Source organism: Cololabis saira, chromosome 20 (genome assembly GCF_033807715.1).
Source record: "Cololabis saira isolate AMF1-May2022 chromosome 20, fColSai1.1, whole genome shotgun sequence".
Classification (NCBI taxonomy): domain Eukaryota; kingdom Metazoa; phylum Chordata; class Actinopteri; order Beloniformes; family Belonidae; genus Cololabis; species Cololabis saira.
Genome location: NC_084606.1, coordinates 4,368,312 through 4,389,879, shown reverse-complemented (window position 1 = coordinate 4,389,879; position 21,568 = coordinate 4,368,312). Strand labels below are relative to the sequence as shown.

The 21,568-nt window shown below is 44.9% G+C and overlaps 1 protein-coding gene across 1 annotated transcript in view; it reads left to right on the top strand.

The window, feature by feature from the left end:
* Positions 1-9,979: 9,979 nt before the first annotated feature.
* The window catches only part of LOC133420126 (interferon-induced very large GTPase 1-like), a 61,064-nt gene continuing 49,475 nt past the window's right edge, over positions 9,980-21,568 (top strand). Inside the window, 4 exon segments of the mRNA XM_061709709.1 lie at positions 9,980-10,123; positions 17,594-17,659; positions 17,750-17,848; positions 21,378-21,482. Coding sequence (XP_061565693.1) covers positions 17,781-17,848; positions 21,378-21,482 — 173 coding nt within the window. The 5' untranslated portion in view covers positions 9,980-10,123; positions 17,594-17,659; positions 17,750-17,780.

The window sequence follows — 21,568 nt, the reverse complement described above, 5'->3', positions numbered from 1 at the left end:
ACACCATGCTGGCAGAGCACAAACTGGCGATATGTATATATAGGATATATATATGATATATATGCTGCGTGTTGGTTCTGTCTTTGTGGGGGTTCAAACTCTGATGATGCAGAGGTAGAGGTGTTCTCAGGAACAGCAGATTCCTGATAAAACAAGAGACAGAATTGTTATGATACAAATGTAAATGTAGAGTTCTATGATCAATAAGAATCAAAATTAGAATGTTTTCACATACAGGGGATTCGTCTTGGGTTTTGGTAATTCTAAAATTACTCACAATATCAACAAGAGAAACATAGAATTATAAAAGTGATCATAAAAATTGTGTAATTCGCAATGAGGAAGCTTTATAAAATAATAATACAATTGAATAGAATTACAGCACTAGAGGAAATAATGCAATGCAAAGAAAATGTATAGAACATTTCTACTATTTTTCCTGAGAACTGTAAAATTGTGCAGGGCTGATCTGCAAAACATTCAGTTATTCACAGGTTATAAAGTATTTTTTTTATTTTGTCAGTAAGTATGTTGGACTACTAATTTATGATGAGTTCCTCTAAAAAACGTGACAGGAAAAAGGTGCAGTAGAACAAAACCAAAGCGTTTGTAATTTGGGTCTCATTATCTCACTGAAACAGGACAGGGGGGCGGGGTGAGGTGCAGAGCGCTGAAACAACTTCATAAAACCAAGTTGAACTTAGTGATTTTCAACATCGTCACATTATATTGTTTAGTTTGTTTACCAGAATAATAATTATAATTAAAGCTGCAAGCAGCGATGAACGGGCCCTCGCACTCACGGCCACCGCCCCCCATAAGCATATCAGAAATGACATCACCCACGACTTCCTATGTCAAACCATTCAAAAGTTATAGCAGAAAAAAGGGACAACCAATCAGAAGAAGGGGCGGGGCTAATTCAGGCCAATGGAGGTCAAGGACTCATTACAGAGTCCCATGACACCACCCACGACTCTTTATGTCAAACCTTTCAAAAGTTATGGCAGAGAAAAGTATTCTAGGGGGCGCTGTTGAGCTGTAAGGCCACGCCCATTCATACAAACCATGAAATATCATATTTATCACCAAGCCTGGCTTGCGTGCAAAATCTGGTGACTTTTGGAGAACTATCAAATATGGACCAATCGGATGAATGGGAGGAGCGCTTTTTGGCGTCTGGTGTCGCCACGGTAACACTTTTGAAAGAGAAAAGTAATGCGCGTAGTCGCAGGATGGAGACGCACATTTTGATGTATAACACACCTGGGTGCACGTTACGGTTCGGGCTGTATTAATTGCCGAAGGAATGGCATAAATTGCGCCAAAATTAGACAATTAATTCAAAATGGCTGACTTCCTGTTTGGTTACGGCCATGGCACCAAGAGACTTTTCTTTAAGTTGCGACATGATACAGGTGTGTACCGATTTTTGTGCATGTACGTCAAACCGTATCGTGGGGCTTGAGGCACAAAGTTTTCAAGGGGGCGCTGTTGAGCCATTTTGCCACGCCCATTAATGTAAACCATTAAATATCAAATTTTTCGCCAGGCCTGGCTTGCGTGCAAAATCTGGTGACTTTTGGAGAACTATCAAATATGGACCAATCAGATGATGGGGGGGTCCGCTTTTTGGCGTCTAGCGTCGCCACGGTAACACTTTTGAAAGAGAAAAGTAATGCGCGTAGTCACAGGATGGAGACGCACATTTTGATGTATAACACACCTGGGTTCACGATACGGTTCGGGCCGTATTAATTGCCGAAGGAATGGCATAAATTGCTCCAAAATTACTCGATTAATTCAGAATGTTCAAAATGGCCAACTTCCTGTTCAGTTTCGGCCATAGCGCCAAGAGACTTTTCTTAAAGTTGCGACATGATACAGGTGTGTAGCGATTTCCGTTCATGTACGTCAAACCGTATTGTGGGGCTTGAGGAACAAAGTTTTTTCTGTCTGAACCAATCAGATGATGGGTGGGCGCGCTTTTTGGCGTCTAGCGTCGCCACGGTAACGCTTTTGAAAGAGAAAAGTAATACGTGGTGTCGCAGGATGGAGACGCACATTTTGATGTATAACACACCTGGGTGCACGTTACGGTTCGGGCCGTATTAACTGCCAAAGGAATGGCATAAATTTCGACAAAAGAACACGATTAATTAAAAATGGCCGACATCCTGTTCGGTTTCGGCCATGGCGCCAAGAGACTTTTCTTTAAGTTCGGCCATGATACAGGTGTGTACCGATTTTCGTGCATGTACGTCAAACCGTATCGTGGGGCTTGAGGCACAAAGTTTTCAAGGGGGCGCTGTTGAGCCATTTTGCCACGCCCATCAATGCAAACCATTAAATATCAAATTTTTCACCAGGCCTGACTTGCCTGCAAAATTTGGTGACTTTTTGGGCACGTTTAGGGGGGCAAAAAGGCCCTCCTTTCGTCAGAAAAATAATACGAAGAATTCCTACAGATACAATAGGGCCTTCGCACTGAAGGTGCTCGGGCCCTAATAATACTAATACAACTGAATTAAACGGGTCAGCCAAAAATAGATACATTACCTCTTCGCTAATCATCCTGAAAACGACCGCTGAAAACAGAAACGTGGTTTTGAAAGTCCGTCCCGTCTTATTTCATTCAATATCAAAACAAATGCAGCGACGGGGACAGGAGTTTTCCGGCAGTACGCGCTGGTGCTCATGGGAAATGTAGTTCTTTCTGGTAAAGCACTACCGCTTTGATCCAAAGGAGCCGCCAAACTCAACAAAAGCTGAAAGTTACGTTGTGCTGCTTTAAGTAGAAATTTTGGTTATCTATACTTTACTGGAGTAATTATTTTTCAGACGACTTTTTACTTTTACTCCTTACATTTTCACGCAATTATCTGTACTTTTTACTCCTTACATTTTAAAAACAGCCTCGTTACTCTATTTCATTTGGGCCTTTAATAAAAACTATCCAGTTAAATTGCTCCATCCGGATAGAGTGAATTTGGTTGTGGTTGTTTCAGATGTTCTTGTCCAGTTTTGTTCTTACATCCGTTCCCTCAGATTCCTGCAACTAAACTTGGATGTACATTCCAATAAAGGTTAGGATAAATGATAACATGCCTCTGAAGTTTGACTTTTTGCACCATTACAATACTTATAGGCAACTAGTCATCATATCTCCTGCTCTCTGAAACACATGTTAATGCTCAATAGTACACATATATGCTTCTTTAATATATTTGCATTATACTAAGATGCATTCATTTACAATGGCTTTTGTCCTTAATGGCTTTTTTCCCCCTTACATTACTTTTACTTTTATACTTTAAGTAGTTTTGAAACCAGTACTTTTATACTTTACTTGAGTAAAAAACTTGAGTTGATACTTCAACTTCTACAGGAGTATTTTTAAACTAGTATCTATACTTCTACCTGAGTAATGAATGTGAATACTGAAGACACCTCTGGTTTCAACCGTAGACACTGGCTCCTGAGTGGAAAACCGTAGGACGATAAGGTACCGGCGGTTAGAAATCACGCCTGTTTTTTTCCCAGAGCTGCCGGCGTGATCATCTGCAGTGCTGTTTGCTTATTTTTATGTGGCGCGCCGACGGTCCCTCACTACTCCTTCGACAATCATTAATAACTCTTCGATAACTGAACCAGCACCCCCTCTGTGGCACAACAGAGCCACAAAACACATATCTGGCAAACAAAAACTCCCTGTCACATCATCAGAAGCAGGTGCTGTCATTAATGAAATCACCAAGGATGATGGTTCTGGACGTCAATAACAGTAATCATTAAAATAAAACAAAATGTTGAAGCCAAATGTTGAAGCAGAACAGCCATGAAGACCATTTCTACAAGTGTTTTAACCGCCATTTTTATATGCCTCATACCTGTCTAGATGTTTTTTTATAAGATCAAGGGGGAATAGAAATATAAATTGAATGATGATCAATAACCTGCTGCACATTTTCTGTAGTTTAGTGGTTATTGTGTTTGTCTCGCATGAAAAAGGTCCTTGTCTGGTTCTACCAGGCTGGACTTGTGGATCAGGACCTATCAGTGAACAGAGCATATCATCCCCTGGAAGATTTACAGCACGGTTTTGTCTTAGAAGAACTTCATCAATGACAGCGTTTTTAGCAAGAAAAGCACAAGTGCCTATGATGTGTGGAAAAGTCATTTTTATCTTATTGACCATTGTTCATATGTATCAGTCACGCATATCCAAAACAGGTACACTCCCCGTCGGGGAATCGAACCCTTCTTCTGCGTGAGAGGCACAGATACTGTCCACTATTAGCTGTGAGATAAGTACAGGAACAAACCTCAGACTAATGTTTCTGATTCAAACAAACACACATTTATTTCAGCTTTTTCAGCTAATTTACTTTCTACTTCATGGAAACTTTTGTTAAATGTGTAAGTTTTTTTAGAGAAAGTACTCAATGTCACATGTACAAAGGAAATCCAGGGGCCTCATTTATCAACCGTTCGTACGCACAGATATGTGCGTAAAGTTCCCATTCCCACGCAAAGTATGGAATTTATCAACATGTAACTGTGCGCAGAAACGCTTGTAAATGTAAGCACAGCTCCGACCATGATTACACACAAAACCTAGTGGTAGAACAGTGAAACTACAAATAGAACCCAGTAAAAGAGTCACAGTGTTCAGCGATCTCAAACTTCACACATGTTCCCCGTTTCCTCCAATTAATAAAAATTCTCCATTAGTAATTTAGACATTTTGAATAATTGGTGTGACAAGCTATAAAAGACAGCTTTGGCAGGACGACCTGAAAAGAAAATACAAGTACCATGGCTTACTTAGAACCGTGCGCTCCACAAATACGCGCTCCGCAGAAGAGCCTGCTCAGATCTATTCAGTGAGAGACAGAGCGGCTTCTCAGCAGGAACTGCTTCCCCAAAAACATTCTGATGGATCTATGCCGTGATTTACAACCTACTGTATGTTGGAGCGAGAGACAAAACGCATCCCAATGCACATCCAGCTCCTGTCCACCCTGGGATGTTTGTCCACCGGAACATTTCAGAGAGGGATTGGAGACATATGCGGCATTTCGCAGCCGACACTAAGCAGAATCATGCCGGCAGTGTTGGATGCAATAATTTCTCTGGCCCCAATTTACACCCAGTTTCCATAAACACATCACCAAGTCAAAATGAAACGAGGATTTCATGCCATCGCCGGATTCCCAAACATAATTGGAGCTATATATTGCACCCACATCGCCATAAAAGCACCATCACATAATGAATTCAGTTACGTGGACATGAAAGGATTTCATTAAACCAATGCACAAATAATCTGCGATGCAACTATGTCTCTGTCAAACGTTGTTGCCCGGTGGCCTGAACGCACGACTAATTTATTCTGCAGAACAGCTCTGTTGGTGTTTGCACCTCCAAGCAGGAGCTTTTGACTCCAACCAAATCTTAATTTATATGGATAATCTTCCAACAAATATATCAAACATGGTCAACATCATTATTTTACTAGGTAAATATCACATACATAAATGCAATGTTGAATATCTGTAGATAATTGATTATTTTGTTTCATTTGCCTTTTGTTGTAAACCATACAGAATTTTGTTCAATAAAGTTTGAAAACCTCCAAGCGGGAGCTGTTGTTGCTCCATATATGGTCAATTGGAGGCGTTTCTGAATGCAAATGACGGTAACCATGCACGAGCACGGCAGTTAAGAACAGGTGGGATTTATCAGCACTGATGTGCGTACGACCAGCGTCCGCACGTTTGATAAATCCAAATTCTTTTGTACTTACACACATTCTAATGGCAGGATTAACAGTTTTTTTTTTTTTTGGTTGTATTTTTTGGTTGAAACACAAGTCAGACTTGGGCATTATCATTGGCCCAACACAAACACTGACAATGTTTCTCAGTGTAGTAAGTGCTTCCTGTTGGTCCATAACATTATCTAAGCAGTAGAAAGCAGACTGAACTCTCATCACATTTTAACAGCCCTCATGAATATTGAGGTGATTGTTGTTGCTCGTCAGTGAACAGTCGTTGGCTGACCGTCACTGCCAGGGGTTCTTGAGAAAGTTTTGATCCAGTCAGGAGTGGGTACAAAGAGAGAGTTCTGTACATTCAAATGACAATGACAATTGTGATTTACAAACCTCTCCAAGTCTATGGTCTCTTTCTAAGAGAATGTTGTAATGCAATGGATGACAACACATGTTGAACTGAATAAACCTGCAAACATGCAGCTTATACAACAAGAAGTTGATGTATAAGCTAAGGGACAAATGGAGGTAAGTAGCTTGTGATACTGGAGAAACTATTATTAAAGAGTTACTTTCCCTGACATCATGACTGCTCACCTTCGCATGTCTCATGTGCCTGGAAATTAATTATTCTCATCCTGCATTTTCTTCCGTCTCTAAGAGCAGGAGCACTGATCAACCATGACTAACTCCAGTTAGGAAGAAGAGCAGAGCCACCAAAGAACCAGAGTTTTAAAGAGACCTACCACCACCCACGTAGACACAATACCTGCTGTGTCTCTCTAAAACCTTGATTGGATGTTTCAGACAACTTCTGCTGCAGGTTGACTTCCAGATCCCAGTGATGCTCTATGCCACATGTGTCAAACTCAAGGCCCGCGGGCCAGATGTGTCCCACCATGTCATTTTACGTGGCCCGCGTAGGCTCGCCACCCGTCCCTTGAAATACAGAATTGTTACGTAATTGGGAATTAAAAGTTGCCTTCCATATTGAACCAATACGGAACGCAGTTTATTCCGTATTTCACAATTGTCCCATGCACGTCTGTCACACTCGCACACACACTCGCACACACATGAACAACAAACTAACAATAATGAACAAAATAAAGGACAGGATATATTAAAGACAGCGACATATGTTGGTACTCTCTCTCAGGCAGCATTTCCTCATCAAAGACTAACATAAAAACTTGACCAATATAGTTGTGAACTGAGTCACTTACTTATTTAATGTTTGCAGGTCTTATGTGTGTATGCAGACAAATTGTTGTTATCAAGAAATCAGTTGGAGGCAAGGCTGGGCAGCCTTTTTATGTAAAATGTAAAATGCCATACATGCTCTTTGCAGCTCAGTTTTGTTATTTTTTCTTTATTCACTTGGACAGTTTGATCCTTCATTAATGGAGTTATGTGGGTTTTCATAAGCTGACTCAATTTATTTATGTTAGAGCAACAAGCAAACATATGTCATATGTTTTTTATGCAACTGTAATTGTCACTTGAATAAGTTATAATAAATAATGAGTTGTTTAACATTAAGGAGTAGTTACATTTATTTTACACTACATTCGATTATATTTAGTTACATTTGTAAGTTACATCTGGCCATTTGAGGACAGTCATTATGCTGATGTGACCTGGACCTGGACCTGCACCAGGACCTGGACCTGCACCAGGACCTGGACCAATCCGGGAGGGGGACGAGTACCCGAAGTGGACCTGAAGTGGACCTGAAGTGGACCTGGACCTGAAGTGGTCCTGAAGTGGACCTGGACCTGAAGTGGACCTGAAGTGGACCTGAAGTGGACCTGAAGAGGACCTGAAGTGGACCTGGACCTGAAGTGGACCTGAAGTGGACCTGGACCTGAAGTGGACCTGAAGTGGACCTGAAGTGGACCTGAAGTGGACCTGAAGTGGTCCTGAAGTGGACCTGAAGTGGACCTGAAGTGGTCCTGAAGTGGTCCTGAAGTGGTCCTGAAGAGGACCTGAAGTGGACCTGAAGTGGTCCTGAAGTGGACCTGAAGTGGACCTGAAGTGGTCCTGAAGTGGACCTGAAGTGGACCTGAAGTGGACCTGAAGTGGACCTGAAGTGGTCCTGAAGTGGACCTAAAGTGGTCCTGAAGAGGACCTGAAGTGGACCTGAAGTGGTCCTGAAGTGGACCTGAAGTGGACCTGAAGTGGTCCTGAAGTGGACCTGAAGTGGACCTGAAGTGGTCCTGAAGTGGTCCTGAAGTGGACCTGAAGTGGTCCTGAAGTGGTCCTGAAGTGGACCTGAAGTGGTCCTGAAGTGGTCCACCCACATTAACTCCGGAAGAAGCTCAGCAGAGGTTAAACTTCCTGCGTCAACTCAGGAAGTTTAACCTGCCACAGCAACTGCTGATCTCCTTCTACAGGAAGTTGAACCTTCTATCAGCTGCTGATCACCTTCTACAGGAAGTTGAACCTCCTATCAGCTGCTGATCTCCTACTCTCCATCATGCCGTCTGTTCTCTGCACGTCCATCACTGTCTGCTTTGGATCCACCAAACTAGACAGAACAGACTGATACGGACAAGGTCTGCAGAGAGGATAATTGGGACAAACCTCCCATTTATCCAGGACCTGGACCAGTCCAGGACCAGGAACTGGGCAGGTAGCATCTCTGCAGACCCCTCACACCCAGGACCAGGACCAGGACCAGACCCCTCACACCCAGGGCCTGGACCAGAACCTGTACCGGTCCAGGACACAAGGACAGTTTCCTCCACCAAGCTGTTGCTCTGATGAACTCTCAACAATCATAGAGTCTCAGAGAAATAAATCAATCATATATATATATATATATATATATATATATATATATATATATATATATATATATATATATATATATATATATATGACAATTGGCTCCGGTCTAGAAAAAGCGGTACCAAGGTATCACCAACTCTCTGCTGGTCTAGAGGAACGAACCGCTTACGTTATTAAGACTAACGGCAATAGCAAGACTGGTGAGACGGAGACATTTTCAAATAAGAATGAATCTGGATGCAGCAATAGAAACGTACATCATTATAGAGGGGGGGGGGGTTCCGTTGACTCCACCTGACTGCTGGTGTCGGGGTTTCCGTTGGTTTTACTGCTGGTGTCGGGGTTTCCGTTGGTTTTACTGGGTTCTGTTGGGACTTGAGGATGGCTTGTGCCGTTTCTCCACCAGAGGGCGTCATGGAGCAGCAGCTCCACAGGAACTAAACTAAAACAGAACCGGTCCCGGTTCTCTGCAAATACCTGACCCGGAGTTCTGGAGATGATGAACCAGACGAACCGGGACCGCCAGCTGAGCCAAGTTTGATCCTAATACTACTTTATCCTTTTGTATTAAATGCTCCAAATGAAAATAGCGATATTTTTGATACTTCAGTCATTTGTGGTAATGTTTATTGTTAACAGGTGGAAAGTAACTTAACTATTCAGATTTAGTCTAAATGACACGCTGCTGGTACTTTTTTCATTTTTATAGTAGTTCTTATTTTTGTTTATTATTCTCTTATTTATTTTAATGGTTTTATTATTTTTATTAAGGATCTTTTTTTAGTGATGGCAACACATTTTTCAAACACTGGTTTTTCGGTTGTGATATGTCATCTATATTGTGAATGAGGCCGCTCCCTTTTAAAATAAATAGCTAAATAAGTGAATCTAATGTCTTTCATTCTAAAACTATCTGTAATAGATTTATCAGGCACATTTTACTCAATATCGGATCGGAAAGGAAATCGGAGGTATCAAACATCACTACTTGAGTGTGTGGATTTAGACGTGAACGGATCGTCCTGATTTGGTGGTCAAGGGTCAGAGTTTTATCTTTGGTACCTCCTTCATGCAATTACCTTCCACTCTGATAACGACCCATGTGATTTCCTGTAAACGTAGCTGTGTGCTGTTTCTCACCCGGACCAACCCTTTTACGGCTCATTTATGACCCCGGGTGGTTTCCAGGGTCGCCGCTAATTATAAACTAAAGGAACAAACTTTGATTATATCGTTGTTTTTTAGCTCGCTGTCACATTTCTTCATTCGGCCATTCCAATGATTTTTTTGCTGAGTTCATCCACATCCAGCAGGAATAAATTAGGAGGTAAAACCAGGAGAAAGTGAAGGGAGGAGCTTATGTGGAAACAGATCTAGATAGTGTCAGTCTGCGTTCAAGGGTCAGATGGAGCATTTCCTTCGGGAAACAAAGGTTAGTTTATTTTACACTCCCAGTGAAGCTGTTCAGTTGCTGTGAGCGACTGTAAAGGGTTTAATCAGGGCAGGAAACGGGTCTGTTCCGGCTCTCAAGAGGATTCTGTCCACCAGCTGAGGGTAAGGTGTTTATCCCTCTAGAGTTTCCAGCTGTTCCCAGCTGTTTCCAGCTGTTTCCTGCTGTTTCCAGCTGTTTCCAGCTGTTGGAGACATTAAGGAGCTCCAGAGCGGGAAAAGCTGCAGGGGGGGGGACGACTTTTACATGATGAAACGTATTTACACCTTCAATGCACCGAGAAAAATCCGCCTGAAGTCGGAGTGTCATGCAGAGTCTCAGACCCGCGCAGCGTTGCACCGACGATGACGTCATGACTGACTCGTCCGCGTTCAAGGTGGAAAGTCCGAATATCGCGCAGAAGTGTCAGTTCAGCCAAGAAAACTGGCCACGAGGAGAAAGTAATGTGTTTGAGTTGGAAACCAAGAAAAGAAGAAAAACTATGTGTATAAACAACAGCAGAAACACGAAAGAACACGTTCTCCGGGTCACTGAAGGAGCTGTGTTGCGGTTCATGAACGACTTCCTCGTCATTAAAGAAATAAAGTGCAGCGGACGTTAAAAAACAGCAATAAAAAACAGGCGTTTTGTTGTAGTTAGTCATGCAGGAAATAAATGCTGTGTTTGGTTACTTTATAACATTTCGGAAGATCCCAAGCTGAAATACTCTGTCCTGTCAGCAAGGTAGGAGGTGAACTAGTCCGGTGTGGAGTGATGGAGACCAACGTCGGTGTGCAGATGGCTTAAGAGGATATGGTGGTCAATGGTATCGAAGGCTGCTGAAAGGTGGAGGAGTATGAGCAGGGAGGGGGATCCAGAGTCGGCAGACATGAGAAGGTCATTGGTTACCCTCAATAAAGGTGTCTCTGTAGTATGGGCAGTGTGGAAACCAGATTGGAAAATTTCAAATAGAGAATGGTGTTGAAGATGTTCCTGTAGCTGTGTGGCAACAGCTTTTTCAAGCACCTTGGACAGAAATGGAAGATGGGAAATGGGGCGGTAGTTGGAGAGACACTCTGGGTCGAGGCTGGGTTTTTTCAGAAGGGGCTTGATAATGGCAGTCTTGAGTGACGGTGGGACATGGCCGGAGTTTAATGAGTGGTTTATTATTTGTGTGATAAGAATAATAATAATAATAATACATTTTATTTGTAGAGCACTTTTCATGTATAATCTCAAAGTGCATTACATAAACAAGGGAAAGTCAGGACACATAAAAGACGAGAAGTAAAAAAAGCATAAAAATAGTAAAAAAAACATCTAAGAAAGACCAGGGAAAGCCTTCCTGAACAGGAAAGATTTAAGCCCCTTTTTGAAGGTGTCCACAGACTGGGGTTGACGGAGCTGTTCAGGGAGGGAGTTCCAAATGTGTGGGGCAGCGGAGCAGAAAGCTCTGTCTCCCATGGAGCTGAGTCGTGTGCGGGACTGATAGAGGAGGTTGGTGTTTTGTGAGCGGAGGTTCCGGGTGGATGAGTGAGGGGTCAGGAGGTCTTTGAGGTATTGAGGGGCAGTGCTGTAGATGCAGAGGTGGGTGATGAGGGCGATCTTGAATTGGATTCTGGCCGTTATGGGAAGCCAGTGTAGTTTCTGGAGAATAGGGGTGATATGGTCGTATTTGCAGGTTCTCATCAGAGTTCGGGCGGCACAGTTCTGAATGAGTTGGAGTTTCCGAAGGTGTTTGTTGGGGATACCGATGAGCAGGCTGTTGCAGTAGTCAAGCCTGGAGGAGATAAGAGCGTGGACGAGTTTTTCTGCATCAGGGAAAGTGAGGAAGGGGCGGAGTTTGGATAGGTTCTTGATGTGGAAGAAGCAAGTTTTGTACAGATGTTTGATGTGGTTTATGAAGGTGAGTTGTGGGTCCAGCTTCACACCGAGGTTGGTAACAGAGGTGGAGAGGGGGATGTCTTGACCGGAGAAGGAGATGGTGGTTATGGGTGATGACTGGACCTGGTGAGGGGTGCCAATTTGTATGGCTTCAGTTTTGGAGCTGTTGAGTTGGAGGAAGTTGTGACTCATCCACGCCCTAATCTCCTCCAGGCAGTTGGAAAGGGCTTGAGTAGGTGAAGATGAGAGGACTGGGGTGGAACGAAGGTTGGGGTTAGTCCGGAGGTACAGCTGAGTGTCATCGGCATAGCAGTGAAACGAGACTCCGTGCCGGCTGATGACACGACCCAGGGGCAGCATGTACAAGATGAAAAGGAGAGGTCCTAGGACAGATCCTTGGGGGACACCACACGTAACAGGGGCTGTTTGGGACTTGGAAGATCCCAAGCTGACGTACTCTGTCCTGTTAGCAAGGTAGGAGGTGAACCAGTCCAGTGTGGAGTGATGGAGACCAACGTCGGTGTGCAGACGGCTTAGGAGGATATGGTGGTCAACAGTATCAAATGCTGCTGAAAGGTCGAGGAGGATGAGCAGGGAGGGGGATCCAGAGTCGGCGGAGATGAGAAGGTCATTGGTTACCCTCAATAATGCTGTTTCTGTACTATGGGCAGTACGGAAACCAGATTGGAAAATTTCAAATAGTGAATGGTGTTGAAGATGTTCCTGTAATTGTGTGGCAACAGCTTTTTCAAGCACCTTGGACAGAAAGGGAAGATGGGAAATGGGCCGGTAGTTGGAAAGACATTCTGGGTCGAGGCTGGGTTTTTTCAGAAGGGGCTTGATAATGGCAGTCTTGAGTGACGGCGGGACATGACCGGAGTTTAACGAGTGGTTTATTATTTGTGTGATGAGAGGGCTTATAACAGACAAGTTGGATTTGATGAGTGCTGTAGGAATGGGATCCAAAGCGGAAGTGGAGGGTTTCATTGTTTTTATGAGACTCTCAACTTCGGGCTGTGTGACAGGAGAAAAGGTGCTGAAGGGTGCAGGTTGAGGGCAGACAGGTGGCAGAAATGGTGCTGAGGAGCCTGCGAGCTGGGACGGGATGGAGTTGATCTTGTCCTTGAAAAATGAAAGAAATCTGTTGCAGTGATCGGCTGTGGACTCCGTCTGGGTTTGGTTTTTGGAATTTAGGAGAAGATTTATGGTGGAAAAAAGTTGTTTTGAATTTCCTGGACTGCTTTTGATGATGTTTGAATAATAGGTGGACCGGGCTTCTTTCAGGGATGCTGCGTAGGCCTTCTGATGGTCTTTGTAGGCCAGCTTGTGTACCACCAGGCCGGATGATTTGACTCGCCTTTCAATGGCCCGGCCAGCAGCTTTCATCCTGCGCAGTTCATTGGTGAACCAGGGGGAAGTGCGGGAGAAAGACACAGTCCTTGTTTTGAGGGCTGATAAGAGGGCTTATAACAGACAGGTTGGATTTGATGAGCATTGTTGTCAGGGTTTGACACTTCCCCCAGTTTGACTTTCAGTTTCTGTCTTGCCCCGCCTGTGTCCCATCTGCCCTGATTGTGTCTGCACCTGTGTCTCGTCATGTCTCGTTATCCCCTCAGTATATCTTGTCTTGTCATTCCTTGGTTCCCTGTCGGTCCGTACTGGTTCTTCCTCCATGTCTCCTCGTTGTTTTTTCCTGTTCCTGGTTTTTGTTTATCCTGCTCTGCAGCGCCTTGTGTTTTGCCTTTTTGGGGATTAAACCCTTTTTTTGTTGCAACTCCTGGCTCCTGTTCTCCTGCACTTGGGTCCTTAGAAAACCAAATCATAACAGAACGGACCGACCAACATGGACCCAGCGGGAGAGTATATTACTCTTTTTGAGTTCTTCCGCCGAGAGGCAGAGAAAAATGGGGACCCCTTTCTGGGAACCTGCCAGGCTCGAGGCGGGCCCGGGGGTTCTCAGCCCCAGGGGAAGCGACGGTGTCAGCACCAGCCCCAGCCTGTTCCTGCTCCAGCGGTGGTCCTGGACGCATCGCCCCCTGTTCCTGCTCCAGCGGTGGTCCTGGACACATCGCCCTCTGTTCCTGCTCCGGCGGTGGTCCTGGACGCATCGCCCCCTGTTCTGGCTCCAGCGGTGGTCCTGGACGCATTGCTCCCTGTTCCTGCTCCGGCGGTGGTCCTGGACGCATCGCCCCCTGTTCTGGCTCCAGCGGTGGTCCTGGACGCATTGCTCCCTGTTCTGGCTCCAGCGGTGGTCCTGGACGCCTCAGCTCCTGCTCGAGTTCCTCCTCCGGTGATGGTACCGGACCCCCCTCAGCCAGCTCCGAGGACCCGTGTCCCCCCTCAGCCAGCTCTGAGGACCCGTGCCCCCCCTCAGCCAGCTCCGAGGACCCGTGCCCCCCCTCAGCCAGCTCCGAGGACCCGTGCCCCCCCTCAGCCATCTCCGAGGACCCGTGTTCCCCCCCAGCCCGCCCTGGATGTGGACTGTGGGGACATCTGGGATCTGTCCCTTGAGGGGGGGCCAGCGCCCCGGACCCGGGTACCCCCGCAGCCAGCGCCCCGGACCCGGGTACCCCCGCAGCCGGCGCCCCGGACCCGGGTCCCGGCTCCCCGCATCCTGTCTGCTCCTGTTCCGGCTCCCCGCATCCTGTCTGCTCCTGTCCCGGCTCCCCGCATCCTGTCTGCTCCTGTCCCGGCTCCCCGCATCCTGTCTGCTCCTGTCCCGGCTCCCCGCATCCTGTCTGCTCCTGTCCCGGCTCCCCGCATGCTGTCTGCTCCTGTCCCGGCTCCCCGCGTGCTATCTGCTCCTGTTCCGGCTCCCCGCATGCTGTCTGCTCCTGTTCCGGCTCCCCGCATGCTGTCTGCTCCTGTTCCGGCTCCCCGCATGCTGTCTGCTCCTGTTCCAGCTCCCCGCATCCTGTCTGCCCAAGTCCCCGAGCCCTGTCCAGTCCCCGAGCCCCGTCCAGTCCCAGAGCCCCGTCCAGTCCCAGAGCCCAGCCAAGTCCCCGAGCCCAGCCAAGAGTCCCCGTCACGCCCCCCGCCAAGACCCAGGCCTAGGCCTCGGGGACGCCCCCCCGAGCTGTCTCGCCGGTCTGCCCAGTCCCGAGGACGGCCCCCGGAACTTTCCCCGTGTGTGGCCTGGGCCCTCCTCCAGGCCCCCTCCGCCCGCCCTGGGTGACTGTTGGGACATCTGGGATCTGTCCCTTGAGGGGGGGGGGGTACTGTCAGGGTTTGATACTTTGATACTACTTTGATACCTGTGTCCCATCTGCCCTGATTGTGTCTGCACCTGTGTCTCGTCATGTCTCGTTATCCCCTCAGTATATCTTGTCTTGTCATTCCTTGGTTCCCTGTCGGTCCGTACTGGTTCTTCCTTCATGTCTCCTCGTTGTTTTTTCCTGTTCCTGGTTTTTGTTTATCCTGCTCTGCAGCGCCTTGTGTTTTGCCTTTCTGGGGATTAAACCCTTTTTTTGTTGCAACTCCTGGATCCTGTTCTCCTGCACTTGGGTCCTTAGAAAACCAAATCATAACAATTGTAGGAATGGGATCCAAAGTGGAGGTGGAGGGTTTCATTGTTTTGATGAGACTCTCATCTTCGGTCTGTGTGACAGCTACAAAAGTGCTAAGAGGTGCAGGTTCAGGGCAGGCATGTGGCAGAAATGGTGCTGAGGAGCCTGCAAGCTGAGATCGGATGGAATTGATCTTGTCTTTGAAAAATGCAAGAAACCTATTGCAGTGTTCTGCTGTAGAATCTGTTTGGGTTTGTTTTTTGGAATTAACCCTCCTGTTATGTTCGTTTCTCAGGTACATCAATGCTGTTCCCGGGTCAATTTGACCCGGTGCATGTTTAAATACCCAAAAGATGTCAGAAACCAAAAAAATCCAAACAAACATTGTTAATATGTCATTACTAACTCCATTACTAACTATTCTATCAATATTTAGTGCAATGGTGTTCCTTACCTCTGACAGGTAATGGTTCAATTATGATATGATTCACTCGTTTTTCATAAAAAATACATGTTTAAACTTTTTTTTTTAATGTTTCACCACTTTATTACTTTTGAAAGACCAACATATAAAACACAATAGTTTGCATCACATGCTGCCCAGATTTTGATGCCATATTTAGCTGGTTTGGAAGGCATGTATTGCCTAAATGGGCAGCGACCTCTGAATGCCACCAGCCTTTCATCCACTGTGATATTAGGGCCTGGGTTATAGAGTAGTGGAAGTTGCTCTACCCACTTGTCCCACACTGTCCTGATAGCTGCCAGCTTGTCTCTCTCCCGTCTACCAGCCCGTGTCTCTCGATTATCAAATCGGATTACTTTGGAGAAAATGTGAAAAGTCTCCAGAGACATTGTCGCTCGAAATATAGCCCTGACTGTCTCAGCATCCCAAAGACTGGCTGTCGATTCATCCTTCGACTTATAGACCCCAACCAGGATGAGGACCCCCAAATACGCATCGAAATGTGTTTTGTCCAGCTCCTTCCACTTCTCCCCCAACACACGCCTCCCTTCTTAGATTGGTCATTTCCAGAATTATTTTCTTTATTGAATCTGGCATGACCAGCTCAAAAGCTGACTTGATGTCAGTCACACGAGTCACTGCCATCCTAGTGGGCCCTGGCACTGTCTTTATTATGTTTTCTGCAGACAGTTTTGCCTGACGCACATTTGGGGATGACGACCACTGTATTTCACCATTTTTTGACATGAATTTCATGCTTGGAGGAATAGGAACAACAATTCCCTCATCTGGTTCAAAATCAGAATCATTAGAATCAGAATTCAGCTCGAGACAGTCTTCATCTTCAGCATCCTCCTCTATTTCACTGTCATGATCAATGATGACTTCCAGAGCCTCCTGGACTGTCAACCTTTTGCTTATGCTGCTCATTTTGTAAATGTCTGCCTGACAGGGTGTAATGTTGGTAGGATTCCCATGCAGAGAATCCTTTATATGTTTTGCCCCTCCCCTGGTGTGTGTGTGTGTGTGTGTGTGTGTGTGTGTGTGTGTGTGTGTGTGTGTGTGTGTGTGTGTGTGTGTGTGTGTGTGTGTGTGTGTGAGTGTGTGAGTGAGAGAGATTGGGGTGAAACATGTCTCACAGTTGCAAATAAAGAAATAGTCTGACATTTCTGACACTCTTTTACCTCCAGATTAACTGCCGGGTCAAACTGACCCGAACAGTATCTATGTTATATAATCATGCAGGGGGGGTTGCAAATATGTGAGATGAACCATTTTCATATTATATGTTGATTACACTAATTAAGGCAAGCAGAAGAAGTTTCATACTGAAAAAATACTTTTAACTATTTTTCCCAGATCTTCAAACTTTAAAACGGGTCAATTTGACCCGGAACATAACAAGAGGGTTAAGGAGATGATTTATGGTGGAAAAAAGCTGTTTTGAATTTCCTGGAGTTCCTCCTACTACTACTACTACTGCTACTACAAATACTACTGCTACTACTGCTACTACAACTACTACTGCTACTACTACTGCTACTACAACTACTACTGCTACTACTACTGCTACTACTACTACTACTACTACTACTACTGCTGCTGCTGCTGCTGCTGCTGCTACTACTACTACTACTACTGGGCTCTGACCTGTTGTTGGTCCAAGGTTATATTTTGTTCATCCCTTTGTCACAGCAGGACATTTGTGACCAACTTTTCCTTCTAATTGTGTTTTTCAGGACGCAGTTTCCTGATGCAGTGCTGCCAAACCTCCTGCAGAGGGCAGTATTGGTCGACTGGTTTTGGTACATGCAGTACATGCAGCTTTTTACACCACATTTGTCCCGCTTGTATCATGTAAAGGTGAGTTGATGTGATGCTTATTTCCTCTGCAGATGAAGACAGAAAGTGTGTGAAGGCAGCAGCATGGATCAGTGTGAGGACGAGACAGTTCCTCTACTCCGGGAACAGAAGAGAGGACAAGAAGCTCAGAGGTGAGACAAGACCGACTAAACCGAGACCAGGACCAAAGAGTATCAAGACCAAGACCTGAGAGTACCAAGACCAGGGCTTGAGACTATCAAGACCAGGACCTGAGAGTACCAAGACCTGGGGCCTCATCACCAACGCAGAGCCTACACCGTTGGTGTAACGCGGAACCATACAGTAAATCATGGTTCCTGCGCACGTAAAACTCATTATATATATAAAAAAAGCTGTGTCCCTTTAGGGGCTCCGTACCTCTTAGCCTCCACCTTCAAATCACACCACTTCTTTTTTTTCTGCAACAGATCTGTCCGTGGCACTCACGGCATTTAGCGCAGCAACGGCGTGCTGCCACTCGCTCGCTTTATTTTATACTATTTATATACTTTTTCTACTTTTACTGTGACCACCAAATAATGTGGTTTTCCTGTCCTCCACCTCATCCACAACATCTCGATCTCAGTCTCCGTGAAATTTAGTGGCACGGTGGCTCGACACGTCCATAGATGTATTATATAACTGGATACAGTGCAAAAAATGGCCGCCCATTCATTTCAATGCATTCTGCTCAGCCAGCGCATGTGCCGAAAAAATCTCGGACTTCCTGGTTTACTTCCGTGTACACGGGCCCATAGAGCATGCGCAGTTGAGTCACCTCCCATCATGCCCCGGGGCACATCAATGGCACCGACACGGCCGTGACGTCACGCCCAGAAAGAGACTTTTCTTTGACTTTTCTGGCCGTTATAAAACATTTTTGACGGATATAAAGTCCATGACTTAAAAATATAGAATACAAAGATTAGTAATTGCCGGTAATTACAGCTGGAGGTTCCTGTGAACAGTTTTAGAGGCTTCTCTTTTACTATTGCGGTCTATGGGAAAAAAGCTTTCTGGGCCCCATGGGATTTTTTGTTGCAGTACCGCGGCTGGCCACTGGGAAAAATCGGCACACCTTCTGAGCGCTGGGGGGCTGGACACGTCTCATCCATCCTGACGCACAGCAGAAACAGACTGCAGGTGGCCCTGCACATGCTCAGCAGGCTCATTTATATGCAAATACAGTCATGAACTACTTTGCATTGCCCATTTATGGTATGAAGTGGGCGTGTAGAGGGCGGGATTTGAGGCAAATTCACCTGCGCAACCTTCCAGCTGGAATGTGATTTATAAAGCGAACATTGCGTGCAAGTGTGCGTGCACACGGTTTTATAAATCCGGATGTTTTTTTCACCCGCCATTCTCGGCTTTTGGGTTTACGTGCACTTTTAGTATGAATCCTACACACTCTTTTATAAATGAGGCCCCAGGACCTGAGAGTACCAAGACCAGGGGCCTCATTTATAAAGCTTGCTTGCGCACAAAACAGGGCTTGAAAGATGCGCAAGCCACCTTCTACACAACGGTTGGGTGTGACGCGGAACCATAAATCAGCCTTAAAGGTTTGACAGACCCCCCTACAGAAACTACTAACTAGTCCCTAACTAGTCCTCTAGCAGAATAGCCAGCCTCCAACACCCCCTCCACCTCAGAAACTACTAACTAGTCCCTAACTAGTCCTCTAACAGAACAACCACCTCCAACACCCCGCTCCACCTCAGAAACTACTAACTAGTCCCTAATTAGTCCTCTAGCAGAATAACCATCTGCAACATCCCCCTCCACCTCAGAAACTACTAACTAGTCCCTAACTAGTCCTCTAGCAGAATAACCAGCCTCCAACACCCCCCTCCACCTCAGAAACTACTAACTAGTCCCTAACTAGTCCTCTAGCAGAATAACCAGCTCCAACACCCCCCTCCACCTCAGAAACTACTAACTAGTCCCTAACTAGTCCTCTAGCAGAATAACCAGCCTCCAACACCCCCTCCACCCCAGAAACTACTAACTAGTCCCTAACTAGTCCTCTAGCAGAATAACCAGCCTCCAACACCCCCCTCCACCTCAGAAACTACTAACTATTCCCTACCTAGTCCTCTAACAGAATAACCAGCCTCCAACACCCCCCTCCACCTCAGAAACTACTAAGTAGTGCCTAACTAGTCCTCTAACAGAATAACAAGCCTCCAACACCCCCCTCCACCTCAGAAACTACTAACTATTCCCTAACTAGTCTTCTAGCAGAATAACCAGCCTCCAAAAACCCCTCCACCTCAGAAACTACTAACTAGTCCCTAACTAGTCCTCTAGCAGAATAACCAGCTCCAACACCCCCTCCACCCCAGAAACTACTAACTAGTCCCTAATTAGTCCTCTAGCAGAATAACCAGCCTCCAACACCCCCCTCCACCTCAGAAACTACTAAGTAGTGCCTAACTAGTCCTCTAGCAGAATAACCAGCTCCAACACCCCCTCCACCCCAGAAACTACTAACTAGTCCCTAACTAGTCCTAGACCAAGACTTGTCTCAAGAACTACCAGTCTAGGTGAGACGAGCGTCTGACCGTCATTGATGACAGAAGTTGTGCATCAACACACACTGAGACAGAAGATCAAGACATTTGAAAGCAAACAAGTTTAACATTCAGTGATCAACCCAACAGAACAACTTTTCAGTCACAAAGAAAAACTCCCAAACCAGCAGCTGGAGGAGGATTCAGGTCTGGAGAATAATCTCCAGGAGGAATCTCAGGATCTGCTGATGGACACTGATACTAAAGAATATGGTTATAGTCACAATTATGTCACATCATCCAAATGCTTTTGAGCTCCTGAATACCTATTTATTTATTTGTTTATTTATTTATTTATTTATTTATTTATTTATTTATTTATACATTTATTTATTTATTTATTTTATTTATTTACTCATTCATTTATTTATTCCTATATGTATTTCTTCATTCATATTTTATTTAATCATACATTTATTTAGTTATTAATACATTTGTTTTCTATTCATGCATGTATTTATTTATTTATCCATTATTTGTGTATCTATGTATATATCCATTCATTTATTGAGTTATTTATACATTTATTTTATTTATTCATTTATTTAGTTATTTATACATTTATTTATTTTTATTCATTTATTCCTACATTTATAGTATTTATTCATTCATTATTTTATTTATTTATACTCTATTTATTTATTTATTTATTTATTTATTTATTTATTTATTTATTTATTTATTTATTTTCACAGGTTAGTGTCGTTGAGTCTGACTCATTTTCAAGAGAGAACTCAACACACAACACAAACATTACAATCAAATAATTAAAACCTTGTAAAAAATATTCAATTAAGTTCCTCAATATCAAGACAGAAGAAAACGGAGGTTGTTTGTTCAAGATCGTTGTAATTCCTAAATTAAAAAAAACACCTAATTTTTGTGAAACCTATTGAAGTGAAGCTGAAAGTGGACGGTTTGATCCATTGAGGGTATAAAGGCGTAACTGAACGGGACCTGAACTTCCTGTATACTCAGGTTTTCCATGACTGTGTTCCAGAGCAGAATTCCGGCCTACAGAAGGTCGTTCTGGACCTGGACCTGAACTTCCTGTATACTCAGGTTTTCCATGACTGTGTTCCAGAGCAGAACTCCGGCCTACAGAAGGTCGTTCCGGACCTGGACCTGAATCCAGCACAGAGTCCTGCTGTTCCATCTCAGCATGCGTATCCTGGTGCGGAACTCTCTGGTATGTTTCAGTTTCCTTCTGCAACCGGTAAATGCACCTTTCAAGTCCACTTTAACAACTCTTCATCATTTTTAAGTATATAATTC